Raw genomic sequence first — 14,591 nt, forward strand, 5'->3', positions numbered from 1 at the left:
TGGTTTAATGGGTGAAGAAAAGTTAATGGTTTTGGATTGGGGATGATGAGGTGGTGGTGAACAGCTGTCTTGAAGACCTCGAGGGAAGAATGAGATTGAAGAGTGTGGAAGGTGGTTCCACAGGAGGGGGAAAAGAGGAATAAATGACTGGATGTGAGCAGTGGTTCTGGATTTACGCAGTTTCACAAGGAGGGGGTTGCTGGTGGATTACGTGCATTCTGTAGATGCCTTGGGTGGTGGGGGGGGGGTGAAGCACCAAGAGGGCAAGTCCAGAAATGAGGCAGAAGAAGACAGAGAGGCCACTGGCATGTCGTTCATAGCGAAGTAATAGGCCCATAGACTCAGCTTCAGCATGAGAGATTCCAATGATCTTGAAAGCCTTTGTTTCCACAGTGTCAAGTTGAGTAAGATGTGAGGCAGGGGGGCCAGCCCAGAGAAGAGAGCAGTACTCCATCGAGCTGTGGATGAAAGCCTTATAGGTGGATAGGAGTTAAGGTGTGCTCAGGAGGGATTTTGCATGACAGAGGATATCCAGTCAGTGTCTGGCTTTGGAGGCCAATTATGAAATATGGTTTGCCCAAGAGAAATCATGGCTGATAGTGAGACCCAAGAGTTTGAGTGACTGAACCTCTTCGAGATGGTTGTTGAGGAAGTCGATGGGAAAGTTTGCTGTACGGTCCTTTCGGAAAGAGAAAATTGGAGTGTGAGGGATTTCTCAGGATTGAAAGACATGTTCCAAGTTTTTGACCAGTTTGTGATTTTGTCAAGGTCAGAGAAGAGGAGAAAGGCTGCTACCTGTCTGTCAGAATTATGAGAGATGTCACGGCAGAGAATTGAGTCATCAGCAAAGAGATAAAGAGGATTTCCAGAGATTCAGTGAGATAATTGATGAAGATTAGGAATAAGATGGTGCCTAGAACACTGCCTTGTTGTACTCTAACCTTGACAGAGGGAGGAGATGAAAGGGTTCCGTTGAGAGCTCCACGTTGGCTACGATAGTGGAGGAAGTCAGTAATCTAAGAGTAGAGTTGACCTTTGATTCCAAAGTTGGACAGTTTGGAGAGCAATGCAGGATGTCAGACTGTATCAAAAGCTCGAGATATGTCCAGAGAGACGACCCTGATCTCATGTCTGGTATCCAGGGCCTCCATCCATTGTTGGGAGAATGAAAGCAGCATGCCAAAGGTAGACTGACCTGGTCTGAATCCAAATTGATGATCTGAGATGAGGCTGTTGGATTAAAGGAATGACTTCATGTCAACTGCGAGGATGAATTCCATGACCTTGATGATAATTGGAAGTAAGCTAATTGGGCGATAGTTAAGGGGATCCATTTTTGCACCTTTTTATGTAATGCTGTGATCTTGGCTGATTTCCAAGCAGATGGAAGATGACATTTGGTAAATGGCATTGTGAAAAGGGCAGAGAGAGGCAGAGAGAGAGAGAGAGAGAGAGAGAGAGAGAGAGAGAGAGAGAGAGAGAGAGAGAGAGAGAGAGAGAGAGAGAGAGAGGCAGGCAGAGAGAGAGGCAGAGAGAGAGAGAGAGAGAGAGAAAGAGGCAGAGAGAGAGGCAGAGAGAGAGAGAGAGGCAGAGAGAGGGAGGCATAGAGAGAGAGAGGCAGAGAGAGAGGCAGAGAGAGAGAGAGAGAGAGAGAGAGAGAGAGAGAGAGAGAGAGAGAGAGAGAGAGAGAGAGAGAGAGAGAGAGAGAGAGAGAGAGAGAGAGAGAGAGAGAGAAAGAGAGGCAGAGAGAGAGAGAGAGAGAGGCAGAGAGAGGCAGAGAGAGAGAGAGGCAGAGAGAGAAAGAGAGGCAGAGAGAGAGAGAGAGAGAGAGAGAGAGAGAGAGAGGGGGAGAGAGAGAAACAGAGAGAGAGAGAGAGAGAGAGGCAGAGAGAGAGAGAGAGAGAGAGAGAGGGAGAGAGAGAGAGAGAGAGAGAGAGAGAGAGAGAGAGAGAGAGAGAGAGAGAGAGGCAGAGAGAGAGAGAGGCAGAGAGAGAGAGAGAGAGAGAGAGAGGCAGAGAGAGAGAGGCAGAGAGAGAGAGGCAGAGAGAGAGAGGCAGAGAGAGAGAGAGCGAGAGCGGCAGAGAGAGAGAGAGGCAGCGAGAGAGAGAGAGGCACACAGAGAGAGAGAGAGGCAGCGAGAGAGAGACAGAGAGAGGCAGAGAGAGAGAGAGGCAGAGAGAGAGAGAGAGAGAGAGAGAGAGAGAGAGGGAGAAAGAGAGAGGCAGAGAGAGAGAGAGAGAGAGAGAGAGAGAGAGAAAGAGAAAGAGAGAGAAAGAGGAAGAGAGAGAGAGAGACAGAGAGAGAGAGAGAGAGAGAGAGAGAGAGAGAGAGGCAGAGAGAGAGAGGCAGAGAGAGAGAGGCAGAGAGAGAGAGAGAGAGAGAGAGAGAGAGAGAGAGAGAGATAGGCAGAGGAAGAGAGAGAGAGAGAGAGAGGCAGAGAGAGAGATAGAGAGAGAGGCAGAGAGAGAGATAGAGAGAGAGGCAGAGAGAAAGAGAGAGAGAGAGAGAGAGAGAGAGAGAGAGAGAGAGAGAGAGAGAGAGAGAGAGACAGACAGACAGACAGACAGACAGACAGACAGACAGACAGACAGACAGACAGACAGCAGGGTGGAGGAACAAGATAATGATATACAGTGGAAAATCGATATAACGCTAAGCGTTATAGCGCTTGTACTGATATAACGCTCATACACCTTGGACCCCCAAAAAATACTACTATTTCATGTTTAAAGGCAAAAAAGTGAGAAAATAGAGACAAAGTTAGTCCAAAATAGCGCTAAGTGGCGAAAAAAATTCAAGCTATCATCGCCCTGTGTTGATTTGACATGTGGTGTGAAAATACTCACGCGCTGTCATCTTCTCGCACCTTTCCCGTATAAATGGTGAAGCTGAGATGAACAAAATCAATTCAATTCAAATCATCATCGCATCCGTATCTCCTGTAACTCACTTGACCACTTCGTCATCAACCCCAACAATCCAAGATGGCGGACGTACATGTCCACGTGTTTTGGCTCTGGTTTGTATGTAATATATATATTTTTCACTGCATCAGTATAGCGCTGTATCATTTATAACGCCCAGTCGCTTTGGACCCCACCGGTGAGCATTATATCGATTTTACACTGTACTTGTAATGTCACTGAGAGTGAATAAGCACTGACCAATGAATTGTTTTTATTTTTTTGTTTATCAGTACCCATACATGGAGGGTGATACCTGCAAGTTGGTTATGCATTTAATACACATCACTATGAATACCCTCGATGCTCAGTACCACAGCTGCAAACCACACCCTACCGCTGGGCCTGTATGCAGTGACAACAGCTTCACGAGCAAGTACAGTGAGAAGGAGAAAAATGGTAAGCTTTTCACAAAGCGTGATACATCATCATCAAGTTTTGGATTTCATTAAGTTCAACATTTTTTGATCTTGATGTCATTACAGTGTAAAAATAATTATGTTTTTGGTTACCGATGCAGGGTAATTGCTAATGATAGCAATCTACATTATTTTGGGATACTTTCATGACCCAGAAAATTATTCATGTGACTTAATTGTGCAATGATGCCTGCACAAAAATACCATGTGGCTGGAAGGATAGCTGAGAAGTATGCACGCTCGGATTTCAGCCATTTCGCCTAGATTTGAACCTCAGCTCAGCTATAAACTGTCACTCAGGTGTTTTGCAGACAGGGTGAGACATCAAGGTATCATCTACCATCCATTGGAGGAATGTTAAACTGGGTGTCCTTCATGAAGAGTAGGCAAGCTATCACCAACACCCTGACTAAGTTCTAAATTCTTGCCTTGACTACTGCTGGGAAGGCAAAGGCAAACCACCCAGTGCAATCCTTGCCGTGGCGTTGGCTTAGAAGCACTAAATCTGCCTTCGGGCAGAACAACATAAAGACGAAGGAAATACTGTTCAACCACCAGTATTCCCGTGATGACTTACAGTTCTTGCATTAAACGTGTTCTAATATTTCAAAAGTTTTCTACAAATTTAATTTTGGAAGCACATTACAGTTGTTGAAAGTATTGGATGGAGATATGTTGGGGCAGGAAGGTGGGAATTAATTTGCTATTTGCATTTCATCAACGATGGCCTAATTAAATCTGAAGAAGGACCTTTCTCCTTGCAAAACTTCACCATATCCCGCAATTGTCTCGAGATGGATTCACCTCTGGGATTTGTTTGGTAGAGCAATTCATTGTTTTTTCAATATAGAGACTCGGCTCGAGGTGAGCTGGAATACGGAGTGGACCACGGCATAACGGAACAAAAGGAACAACGGAAAGAGTCGGGAGTGGTGGTGGGGGGGGGGGCAGTAGTAGAGGGACAAAATAATGTTGTCACAATATCCCCTCTATGACGATGGATTAATTGTAGGATTCTGAAAATTATTTTTGATATCACATCTTTCAAAACAGGACACAGCATCATTGTGTGGTGTGGCGATGGTCTGGGAAGAGAGGAGTTTGGGTTTGTGAATATGTGGAGATCCCTGCATGGTCATCGTGAGTGTATCCAGACAAGTGGTATGGGAGTGGGGGTGGGCGACTGCAATATTTGCAACAGTTCTTGTTCTAGAAATTGGGACTTTTTTAGACTAGATACTGAGCATGTGTTTGGAGGGCTGGGGCAGTAGGAGATGGTTAAAGGAAGGGAAAGGTTGAGCGTATTTTCTATGAATGCCAAGACCTTCAATGGAAAGATGGAAGAGCTAGGGTGGATGGTGATGGGTTCGACATATTTGCTGTTAGTTTGACATTTTTTAGTGAGTAATCCAACTGGAGGACGGGAATTAAAGGCTACATGGTTTATAGATGTGATAGGAAAGAGAAAAAAAAATGGAGGAGGTGTTGCAATCTTGGTAAAAGACAGTATTGAATTGAGAGAAAGGCAAGACATGGAGGAGGGAATTTATGGAGAGGATTCTGTGTGCATATTGAGATTAGAGATTATGAGAATAGTAAAATACTTGCAGGATGCTTTTATGGAGATGCAGCTGTGAGGGAAGAGCAGGAAAAAGGAGTACGTGAATAATTCCGAAGAGCATGTTTTACGAGTATTGATGATCCCAATATGGTGCAGGAGGTGGAGATGGGAGAACATGTGGGGACAAGCAACCATGACCAAGTAAGCACATCTCTATGGTTGAGATGTGACATTTGGGATAGTGGTGTAAGGTGGTTAGATTTCAGGAATGCAAACTTCGAGGGTATGAGAAGTAATTTTGGAGCTCAGATTGGGTAAAGTTCATTATGGTGAGACAGTAACATACTCGTATAGAAATTATGAGCAGAGCAATAGACGTCGACCAATGGCTGGAAGTATGGTGTAGGGAGGAAGGTTTTACATTTAGGAAGCTGTGGGAATCATTTAGGGGACAAAGGGAGTGTTTCCAGAATGATAGCCGTATATTAAATAGAAAGGGGACAGCAAGGTTTGCAGTGGGAATTGAGGAAGAAATTCAAGCTTTTTTTTTTTAGCTCAGCGGAGGGTGGGGAAGCTATAAAGGAAGGAACGGATGAAGTAATTGTGATTAGTAAGGCCAGGCAGAAAATCGAATTTCAGGAAAGGAAAAGTTCAATATATTCTATACCAATGCCAGAAGTTTAAATAATAAGATGGAAGAGCTTGAAGCCAAAGTAGATATTGAGGAGTACGATATAGTTGCAGTGAGTGAGACATGGTTTAAGGAGGAGAGTAACTGAAGGACAGGATTAGAAGGATACAAGTTGTTTCAGTGTGATCGGAAGGAGAGAATAGGAGGAGGAGTAGCAATCTGGGTAAAGGACAGCATTGCATCAAGTGAAAGAGGTGACATTAAGGAAGGAATAAATGTTGAGGATTCTGTATGGGTAGAGATTAGAGATTGTAAAAACAGTAACATACTGGTAGGATGCATTTATAGTGCTCCGGGTCAGAAGGAGGAGTACACGAAGAATTCAAAAGGGCATGTGGTAAGAGAAGAGCATTGATTATGGGGAGTTTTAACTTGTCAGTGATAGGTTGTGTCCATGAACAGGGAAGGGGCAAAGCGGATTAGGATTTCCTCGTTTTAGTCCAGAATTGCTTTTTAACCCAGTTTGTAGATATGCCCACTGGGTGGAGTACAATGTTAGACCTCCTTTTAAGTAACGATCCTAATATGGTGGAGGAGGTGGAGGTTGGGGAGCATTTAGGAGCAAGTCACCATAGCATTGTGTGTGCAAAGATTCTGTTGAGGGTTAGAGTTCAGGATAGCAGGGTAAGGCTATTAGATTTCAGGAAGGCAAACTTTGAGGGTATGAGGAGAGAATTGGGTGATGTAGACTGGGAGACTCTAACAACAGGACAATCAGCATCAGAGAAATGGGAAACCTTCAAAGACCAAATGTGTAGAGTGCAGAGTAAGTACATTCCAATGAGGTGTAAATCTAGAAGTATAAAGAGACAAGGGTGGTTGAGCAGTGAGATAAGGAATGCTATTAAGGAGAAACAGAAGGCATTTATTGGGTTTAAAATAATGGGACTGGAGTTAGATTAATATCACTATCGAAGTCAAGAGAGGCAAGTTAAGAAAATAACTCAGCAAGCCAAAAGAGAGTATGAGAAGGACATGGCTAAGAATATTAAACATAATAGCAAGGCTTTCTTTAAGTATATCACGGGAAAATAACAGGTTAGGACCAGTGTGGACCCATTGAGGGATAGCACCGGGAGAGTAGTTAGTGATGAACGTGAGATGGCAGGCTTATTAAACAGGTATTTTTCTTCAAATTTTCCACAAGAACAGTCAGGAGTATTGCCAATAGCTAAAGCCGCTGTCACACCTTGACGATTTAGCCAGCGTTTGCCGACATATGAAAAATTTGTCTAAAACGTTGGCACACGTCGAATACGTTATGGGTAAGTTTTGTATACATTAAGAGCACGCTGGTATATGTCGTAGTACGCTGGCATATGTTGTAGAACGCCGAGCTCGTCGACAAATTTTAACATGCTCAAAATTTTTCGACGTATGCCAGCATATGACTCACACGTTCCACATACGCTGGCCATAAGTTGGAGGCACGTTACGCGACCGTTGACACACGTCGACACACGTTACTTGTAAGTTACTCATAAGTCGAAACACGTCGAGGTAAAGTTTAGCATACCCGAAACTTATTTCTAACCTATGAGTAACGTGTTGTAGGCACGTTATGCGATCGTTGACACACGTCGACACATGTTACTTGTAAGTTACTCATAAGTCGAAACACGTCGTGGTAATGTTTAGCATACCAGAAACTTATTTCTAACCTAAGATTAATGTGCTTTGAACCTATGAGTAATGTGCTTTGAACCTATGTGTAACGTATCTCCAACGCACATTGACGTATGTAGACGTATTTGGCGTCTTCCAGATTACCACACAACTTACTGAACGTGTTTCTAACTTACAGCTACCGTATAACGGCGTATTGGCAGCGTTTAGGGGAATTGGTATATAAAAATGGGGTTCACAGGAGGAACCCGTCAGTGTTCCAGACTCCATGGTTTTTTTATTTTTTATTTTATTCGGCATGACGGTGATGTTGACACTTCAATTTCTAGTGCGGTTATAATATAATATAATCAAAAGGCTGCCGCTCAACGATTTAAATCATAACCTCACTAGAAATCAAAGTGTCAACATCACTGTCATGCTTTTTATTTTTTATTTTCTTCGGCATGACGGTGATGTTGACACTTCAATTTCTAGTGCGGTTATAATATAATATAATTGAAAGGCTGCCACTCAACGATTTAAATCATAACCTCACTAGAAATCAAAGTGTCAACATCACTGTCATGCTGAAGAAAAAAATATAAAAAACCATGGAGTCTGGAACACTGACGGGTTCCTCCTGTGAACCCCATTTTTATATACCAATTCCCCTAAACGCTGCCAATATGCCGTTATAAGGTAGCTGTAAGTTAGAAACACGTTCAGTAAGTTCTGTGGTCGTCCGGAAGACGTCAAATATGTCTATATACGTCAATATGCGTTGGAGATACGTTACTCATAGGTTCAAAGCACGTTACTCATAGGTGAGAAATAAGTTTCTGGTATGCTAAACATTACCACGACGTGTTTCGACTTATGAGTAACTTACAAGTAACGTGTGTCGACGTGTGTCAACGATCACATAACGTGCCTACAACTTATGGCCAGCGTATGCGGAACATGTGCGTCATACGCTGGCATACGTGGAAAATTTTTCAGCATGCTTAAAATTTGTTGACGTACTCGGCGTACTATGATCTATGCCAGCGTGCTTCATCGTGCTCTTAACGTATACAAAACTTACCCATAACGTATTCGACGTGTGCCAGTGTATTCAGCAAATTTTTCATACATCGGCATACGCTGGCTAAAATGTCAAGGTGTGACAGCGGCTTGACACTTCGATGTCTAGTGCGGTTATGATTTAAATCATTGAGCGGCAGCCTATTTATAGCCTATGCCACGTGATCGTCGGCGATACACTTCCGCGCTATGCATAAGTTAGACTATCGTTGGGCATAGGTTGTGAACGCCGTCAACAAGCTAAGCATTCGTTGGTATAAGTTATCTATATGTTATCGAAACGTTCTCTGTACATTACTATTACGTTATGCATACGTCCATCTCGTTATGAATACGCCCAAAACTGGAAGAAAAAAAAACATCAATAGTTCAGCGTATGCCAGCGTTTTACAGACATTTTGATACGTTGCCATACGCTGGCTAAAACGTCAAGGTGTTACAACGGCTTAAAAGTATCTATCGAGGAGGTGAGGAAGGGCTTTCACAGAAGATCCAGTTGGAGTGGAGGAAGTAAAGGAACAGCAAGGTATTCTAAGAGTAGATAAGGCTCCGGGTCCAGATAATATACAACCGAGAGTATTGAGAGATGTGGCTGAGCAGGTAAGCGAGATGTTAACGGATATTTTCAATAGCTCACTGGAGTCAGGACAGGTCCCGGAGGATTGGATAGTAGCAAATGTAACATCACTATTTAAGAAAGGATTCAGAAAGAATTGGGAAACTATAGACCTGTATGTTTGACTTCAGTTGTGGGGAAGGTATTGGAGACATTAATTACGGACCAGATGAGGAATCATTTAAACAAATACAAACTAATTAAAGGTAGTCAGCATGGGATAACCAAAGGTAGTTCCTGTTTAACAAATCTTTTAGAGTTCTATGAAGCAGCGTCTGATTGGGTGGTTGAGGGAATGACAGTGGACATAGTATATCTAGACTTTAAGAAGGCATTTGATAAGGTACCACATTGGAGGTTGTTAGCCAAAGTGAGGGCTTGTGGAGTGGCTGGTCAGGTAGCTAATTGGATTGCAAACTGGCTTAGTGGTAGGAAGCAAAGAGTGGCTGTGAGTGGGAGGATGTCTTGCTGGGAGGATGGAAGTAGCAGGGTACCTCAGGGATCAGTACTCAGACCATTGCTATTCAATATTTACATCAACGATTCGTATAATGGGGTGAAGAGTAAGCTTTCCAAATTTGTGGATGACACAAAGCTTGGAGGTGAGGTGGATAGTAGAGCGGGTGGTGATCAGATACAAGAGAGTATTGATACTTGTATAGATTGGGCAAAAGACTGACACATGGAATTTAACCTGACCAAGTCTAAGGTGTTGGGCATGGGAAAGATCAATGAAAATGGAGATTACAGGATGTAAGGGGTAATTTTGTAGCGTGTCACACAGAAGAAGGATCTGGGGGTCGTAATAGATACGGGAGGTAAGCAGGCAGCACAGTGCCAGGCAGCTATAGGAAGAGCAAATAGGGTTTTAGGTTGTATTCAGAGGGAGATCATTTATAAATCAAAAGAGGTGGTGTTAACATTGTACAGGAATTTAGTGAGGCCACATCTAGAATATTGTATGCAGTTCTGGTCACCACAGTTCCGGAAGGACATAGATGCCATGGAGAAGGTTCAGCGCAGGGCTAATAGATTGATCCCGGGCCTAGCTAGACTCAGCTATGAGGAGTGGTTGAAGGAGACAGGGCTTCATACACAAGGAGAAATGATAGAGATGTTTAAGTTAATGAAAGGTATAAATAAAATAAGTGCAGATGAATTATTCAACAGAGTAGACAGTGACAGAACCAGGGGCCACAGCCTGAGAGTAAAGAAGAGGAGAGTTAAGATGGTAGTAAGGTAGGGGTCTTTCACTCAGAGAGTAGTTAATGCATGGAATGGTCTCCCTGGAAAGGTAGCGGCAGCTGAAAAAGTAGATAAGTTTAAATTAGAATTAGATATGTACCTGGAAGTTATGGAGATAGAGGGGTATGGGGATGTCGATAAGACTTTTAGGTAGTTTGAGTATTGATGGGTGATTGTGTACGGAGTGTTGTCGGTGGGGTTCTTGTTAAGGGGGGTTGTGTGGTTGATGTGTGTTTTTAACCAAGCCCATGCCCCCTCTCCGAGGGGACGAAAATAAAAAAACATTAAAAAAAATAAAAAATAAAAAATTACAACAAAAAAAATACAAAGTAAAAATTATAAAAAATACAAAAACAACAAGAAAAAAAATTAAAACATTTTTTCTTTCATTAATTAAAATGATCTTGGGTTGGTGTGGTGTTCCGCAGGCATGATGGGTTGAATGGCCCCTACCTGCGTTGGATTTCCTTGTTGTTCCTTGTCATTTTTATTTTTGAGATCAGGTCCAAGATGGCCAACTGATGGTCATTTTGTTACTTAAATGTGTCCCCAACTATTTCTTGAACATGCATTTTCCGATCTTGTTCAAACTTGGTACACAAAAAATGAATGATGGCTTACATATGGCCATAATTTACTTTTTTTGAGATCAGATCCAATATGGCCGACTGGTGGCCATTTTATTACTTAAATGTGTCCCCAACCATTTCTTGACCATGCACGGTCAGATTTTCTCATGATGTTATTCGATGTCACATGACTATTCAAGTCAGTTGCACATACACATAAATCTTGTCAATATTTGCTAGCCCTTTAACTCCGTACAGAAAAATTACAAAAACCACAGTGGCTATGAAATTTTCTGCCTTTTTCTCCTTGATATTCATAATGTACATCAATTATTTGGATAGTGGTTTTAAGATTCAGCTCTCCAAATTTGCAAATGACATAACACTTTGAGGTACGGTAGATAGCAGAGAGGGGGTTGATCAGATTCAGGAAAGTATAGAAACTTTCAATTGGGCAAAGGATTGGCCGATGCAGTTTAACATAATGAATAAGAAATGTGAGTTGCTGGAGATAGGTAAGAATAATGGAAATAGAGATTACCTGATGCAAGGGGTAGTCCTGGAGCATTTCACACATTAGAAAGATCTGGGAGTAGTAATAGATTCAGTGGTGGTGGTAGGAAGGGGGGTGGGGAGGGAGCGGATAAGCACACATGGCAATGTCAGGTAGCTATAGATATAGCAACAGTGTTTTAGCTTGTATTCGCTGGGGGATAAATTATAAAGAAAAAAGGTAGTGTTAACACTGGATAGAATTTGGTGAGGCCTGATGTAGAATTTTTTGTACATTCTAGTCACCACATCAGAGGAATGACATAGCTGCAATACAGAGAGTATAAGGTAGGGCGACTAGATTGATTCTGGGGCTAGCTAGACTAAGTTATGAGAAATGTTTGAAGGAGACAGGACTTTATACATTATATTGAGATGTTTAAGATGATGAAAGGATAGAGACAAAATAAGTGCAGAAGTGTTTTAAAGCAGAATAGAGAGTGATAGGACTAGGGACCACAGCTTGAGTGCAAATAAGAGGAGAGATTAGGGAAGATCTTTCATTCAGAGTAGTTAATGCATGGAATGCTCTTCCTAAAAGAGGTGGTGACAACAGAAAGAGTAGATAGTTAGGTTTAAAATGGAACTAGAACTGCACTTGGTAGAATAAATATTCTCCCCTCACTTGCTCATTCTGAACAAAAACACCATCGTTAACTGACACACTACTATTAAGGCCCATATACCTGTATCATCCATGCACCCAATTATCTCACATATATTGCCATTATCCATAGCTTTACTCATTATTGATTGATTATTAGGCCATTTAACAACCACTTATATCCACATTAAGGCTAAATGTCATCAATGACGATAACTGTGTCAATATGAAAAAAATTCAAACAACACTATATTCCCCATGGCTAGTTTATCAGATGTATGAAGTTTCGCATCGATCTGTGAAGCTGTTCTGCAGATATTTTTTACGTTTTTATTTTCAATCCAATATGGCCACCAGACTGATGATGTCATAATTTTTATTCTTGACACATTGGGTTGTAGATCAGACATGAAGTTTCAGATTTTTGGGAGGATTTTGATTCAACCAATTATGCCTGGAATGCCATTTCACCGATGATGTCATAATTGTCACCCTATATACCCCATGGGAAGTCGATGACATATGCCAAGTTTAAATTTTTTTATTGAGCGATTTTGGACATATCCAAACTTTTCCCTTTAACCCAATATGACTGCAATCCCATGTGACCTATGACAGCAGTTATAAATAAAATATTCTACATGGCGATTTCCTTCTATTTTTAAAGTTTTGCATCGATCAGACAAGCGTTGTGGAGGAAAAAAAGTTAAAGCGAAAATATATAGATGTGGACACAGCCAGACAGACAAAGGTGTTATAAGTCTTCGCAACTCCTTCGGAGTAAAACGAAATCGTCCCATACCTAGATTCATTGGAGAAAGAGGGGTACAGCGATGTTGGCATGACTATTTGGTAGCTTGCATGTAGATGGTAGATTTGTATCTAACGTGGTGTAGCGCAGGCATGATGGGCCAAATAGCATCCTTCTGCACCAAATTTCCCTGTTGTTATCTTTCTTGTTATTTGATGCTGTTTACACGTATTATCCTGGAGCTTTACTTTGGGATAAGAATGCAACACAGACATGATGAACCAAGTGGTAAGTTTCCTTTCACAGTTTTATTTCTTGTATTTGCTGATAATGCTGTCTTTTACATTTAGACGAAGACAGTGTGTTTGATGAATCTGAAGTTCAGGATTCACCAGCTTGTTCCAGAGAGACACAAACATTTCTCTCCAGGCTCAAGAGGATGGGAATGGGCAAAAACACCAAGTACCAGCAAATGTATGCATTTCCTCCAAGAAGTAAGTCAGCGGATACTTAATCAAAGTATATGGATATATTTTATTCTTCTTTTGTTTATGATTCAATCTTTCCCAAGTGACATTTTTACACAAAGTAAAATCAAAATAATACTTGAAGGCACAAATCTTTTAATTTTCAAATGTTATCAAATTTTAAAAAAAGGCATGTACATGTAGAAAAGAAAGTAAAATTGTTATGTAAAAATAGAACTTTTTCTCTTCTTGGAAACGGTTTTCTATCAGGTACTTCTCATGGAGTACAGTAGTACTCCATTTGTAGAGATGGGATGGGAAAAAAAAAATCACTGCCCCATCAAATGTGTACAAAATGATACGCTTAAAATCTAGAGTGAAGCCATAAGCCCTTCAAAGCTATACCTTTTATTCTCAAACGTTTTCATAACTAACAAGATTGAAAAAGATGCCAGAATACATCGTAAAAGTACCAAATCGAGAGATCGCAAAATGGCCTAATTGTTCATCGACCGAATTGTTGATGACATCCAGCACTGCACAATAATAGCTGAAGCCATTACAATGATTCCAATGGAAGGAAGTGACATTGTCTCTTGGGTACCGCAACAATTTTTTTTAATCCGATTTAAAAAAAATACAACCACAATACGCCACAACCTGTTGAATGTTATTAACGCATGTACAGAGTGAGAAATTCTCTCGTAAGATTCACTGTCTGCCGTAAAGTCTCTGTCATGGGTTGTAAGGTATTACAGAATACATAATTTACAAAGGAAAAGGGCCCAGAATGGTCTGGTGATGCCTTGATTCAGATTCACAGAAGGTCATACCTGTTATTGAAAAGAGCATTCTAAATTCACCTTTCTCTATGGTACCATATGTGTACTATTGTTCAAACAAATCATGCAATTCCTTCTCCTGATATAAATAGATGTGACCGTGTGAGCCCTTTATAAAGTATATATTTATTACACATACACAGAATATGGAGGGGTGGAAAATTGAGGAAATTTGAAATGCCAACACTGAGAACAAGAACAAAAGGGAAGAGGATAGGAATGGATGTATTTCTTTATTGTGTACGTATAGGTCGGGAGTAAATTGAGGAAAAGAAGATAATTTTTGGACAGTAGGAGAAGGAAAGGAAGTGAGTGGAATTTGGGAGAGAAGCGAAGGAAGATTGAGAGGATATAGGAGTATGGGGATAGAATATAAAGGAAGGAGAGAAAGGAGAGAGGGGAAGGATAGTTCTGCCACGTTGGTGTACAAGATAAATTGATGACTCCAAAAGTGAAGGACAACAGGGTAGCAGAATGTCTGAGTGAAGACAGAAGGGATGGGAATATTGGATGGGATATTAAGGGAACTAGGAAAGGGACTTGTATGAAATATATCATTGAGGAGGGTGGTGGTCGGGGGATTCCCCATATAAACGCTTCTCAAAATAATTCACTGGATG

General features: G+C 41.5%; 1 protein-coding gene across 13 annotated transcripts in view; it reads left to right on the forward strand.

Annotated features, from left to right (window-relative positions):
- The window catches only part of UNC79 (unc-79 subunit of NALCN channel complex), a 259,172-nt gene that overhangs the window by 166,315 nt on the left and 78,266 nt on the right, over window positions 1-14,591 (forward strand). For all 13 annotated transcript variants that reach the window (XR_015061602.1, XM_085894924.1, XM_085894914.1 and 10 more), the window contains 2 exons: window positions 3,197-3,362; window positions 13,013-13,156. Coding sequence is in view for 12 of the 13 variants with exons in the window: in XM_085894924.1 (XP_085751050.1) it covers window positions 3,197-3,362; window positions 13,013-13,156 (310 nt within the window). In the remaining variant the exon portion in view is untranslated. The remainder of the gene's footprint in view (window positions 1-3,196; window positions 3,363-13,012; window positions 13,157-14,591) is intronic.

This window comes from Eptatretus burgeri, chromosome 9 (genome assembly GCF_056783735.1).
Source record: "Eptatretus burgeri isolate ZD-2024b chromosome 9, Ebu_testis_v1, whole genome shotgun sequence".
Classification (NCBI taxonomy): domain Eukaryota; kingdom Metazoa; phylum Chordata; class Myxini; order Myxiniformes; family Myxinidae; genus Eptatretus; species Eptatretus burgeri.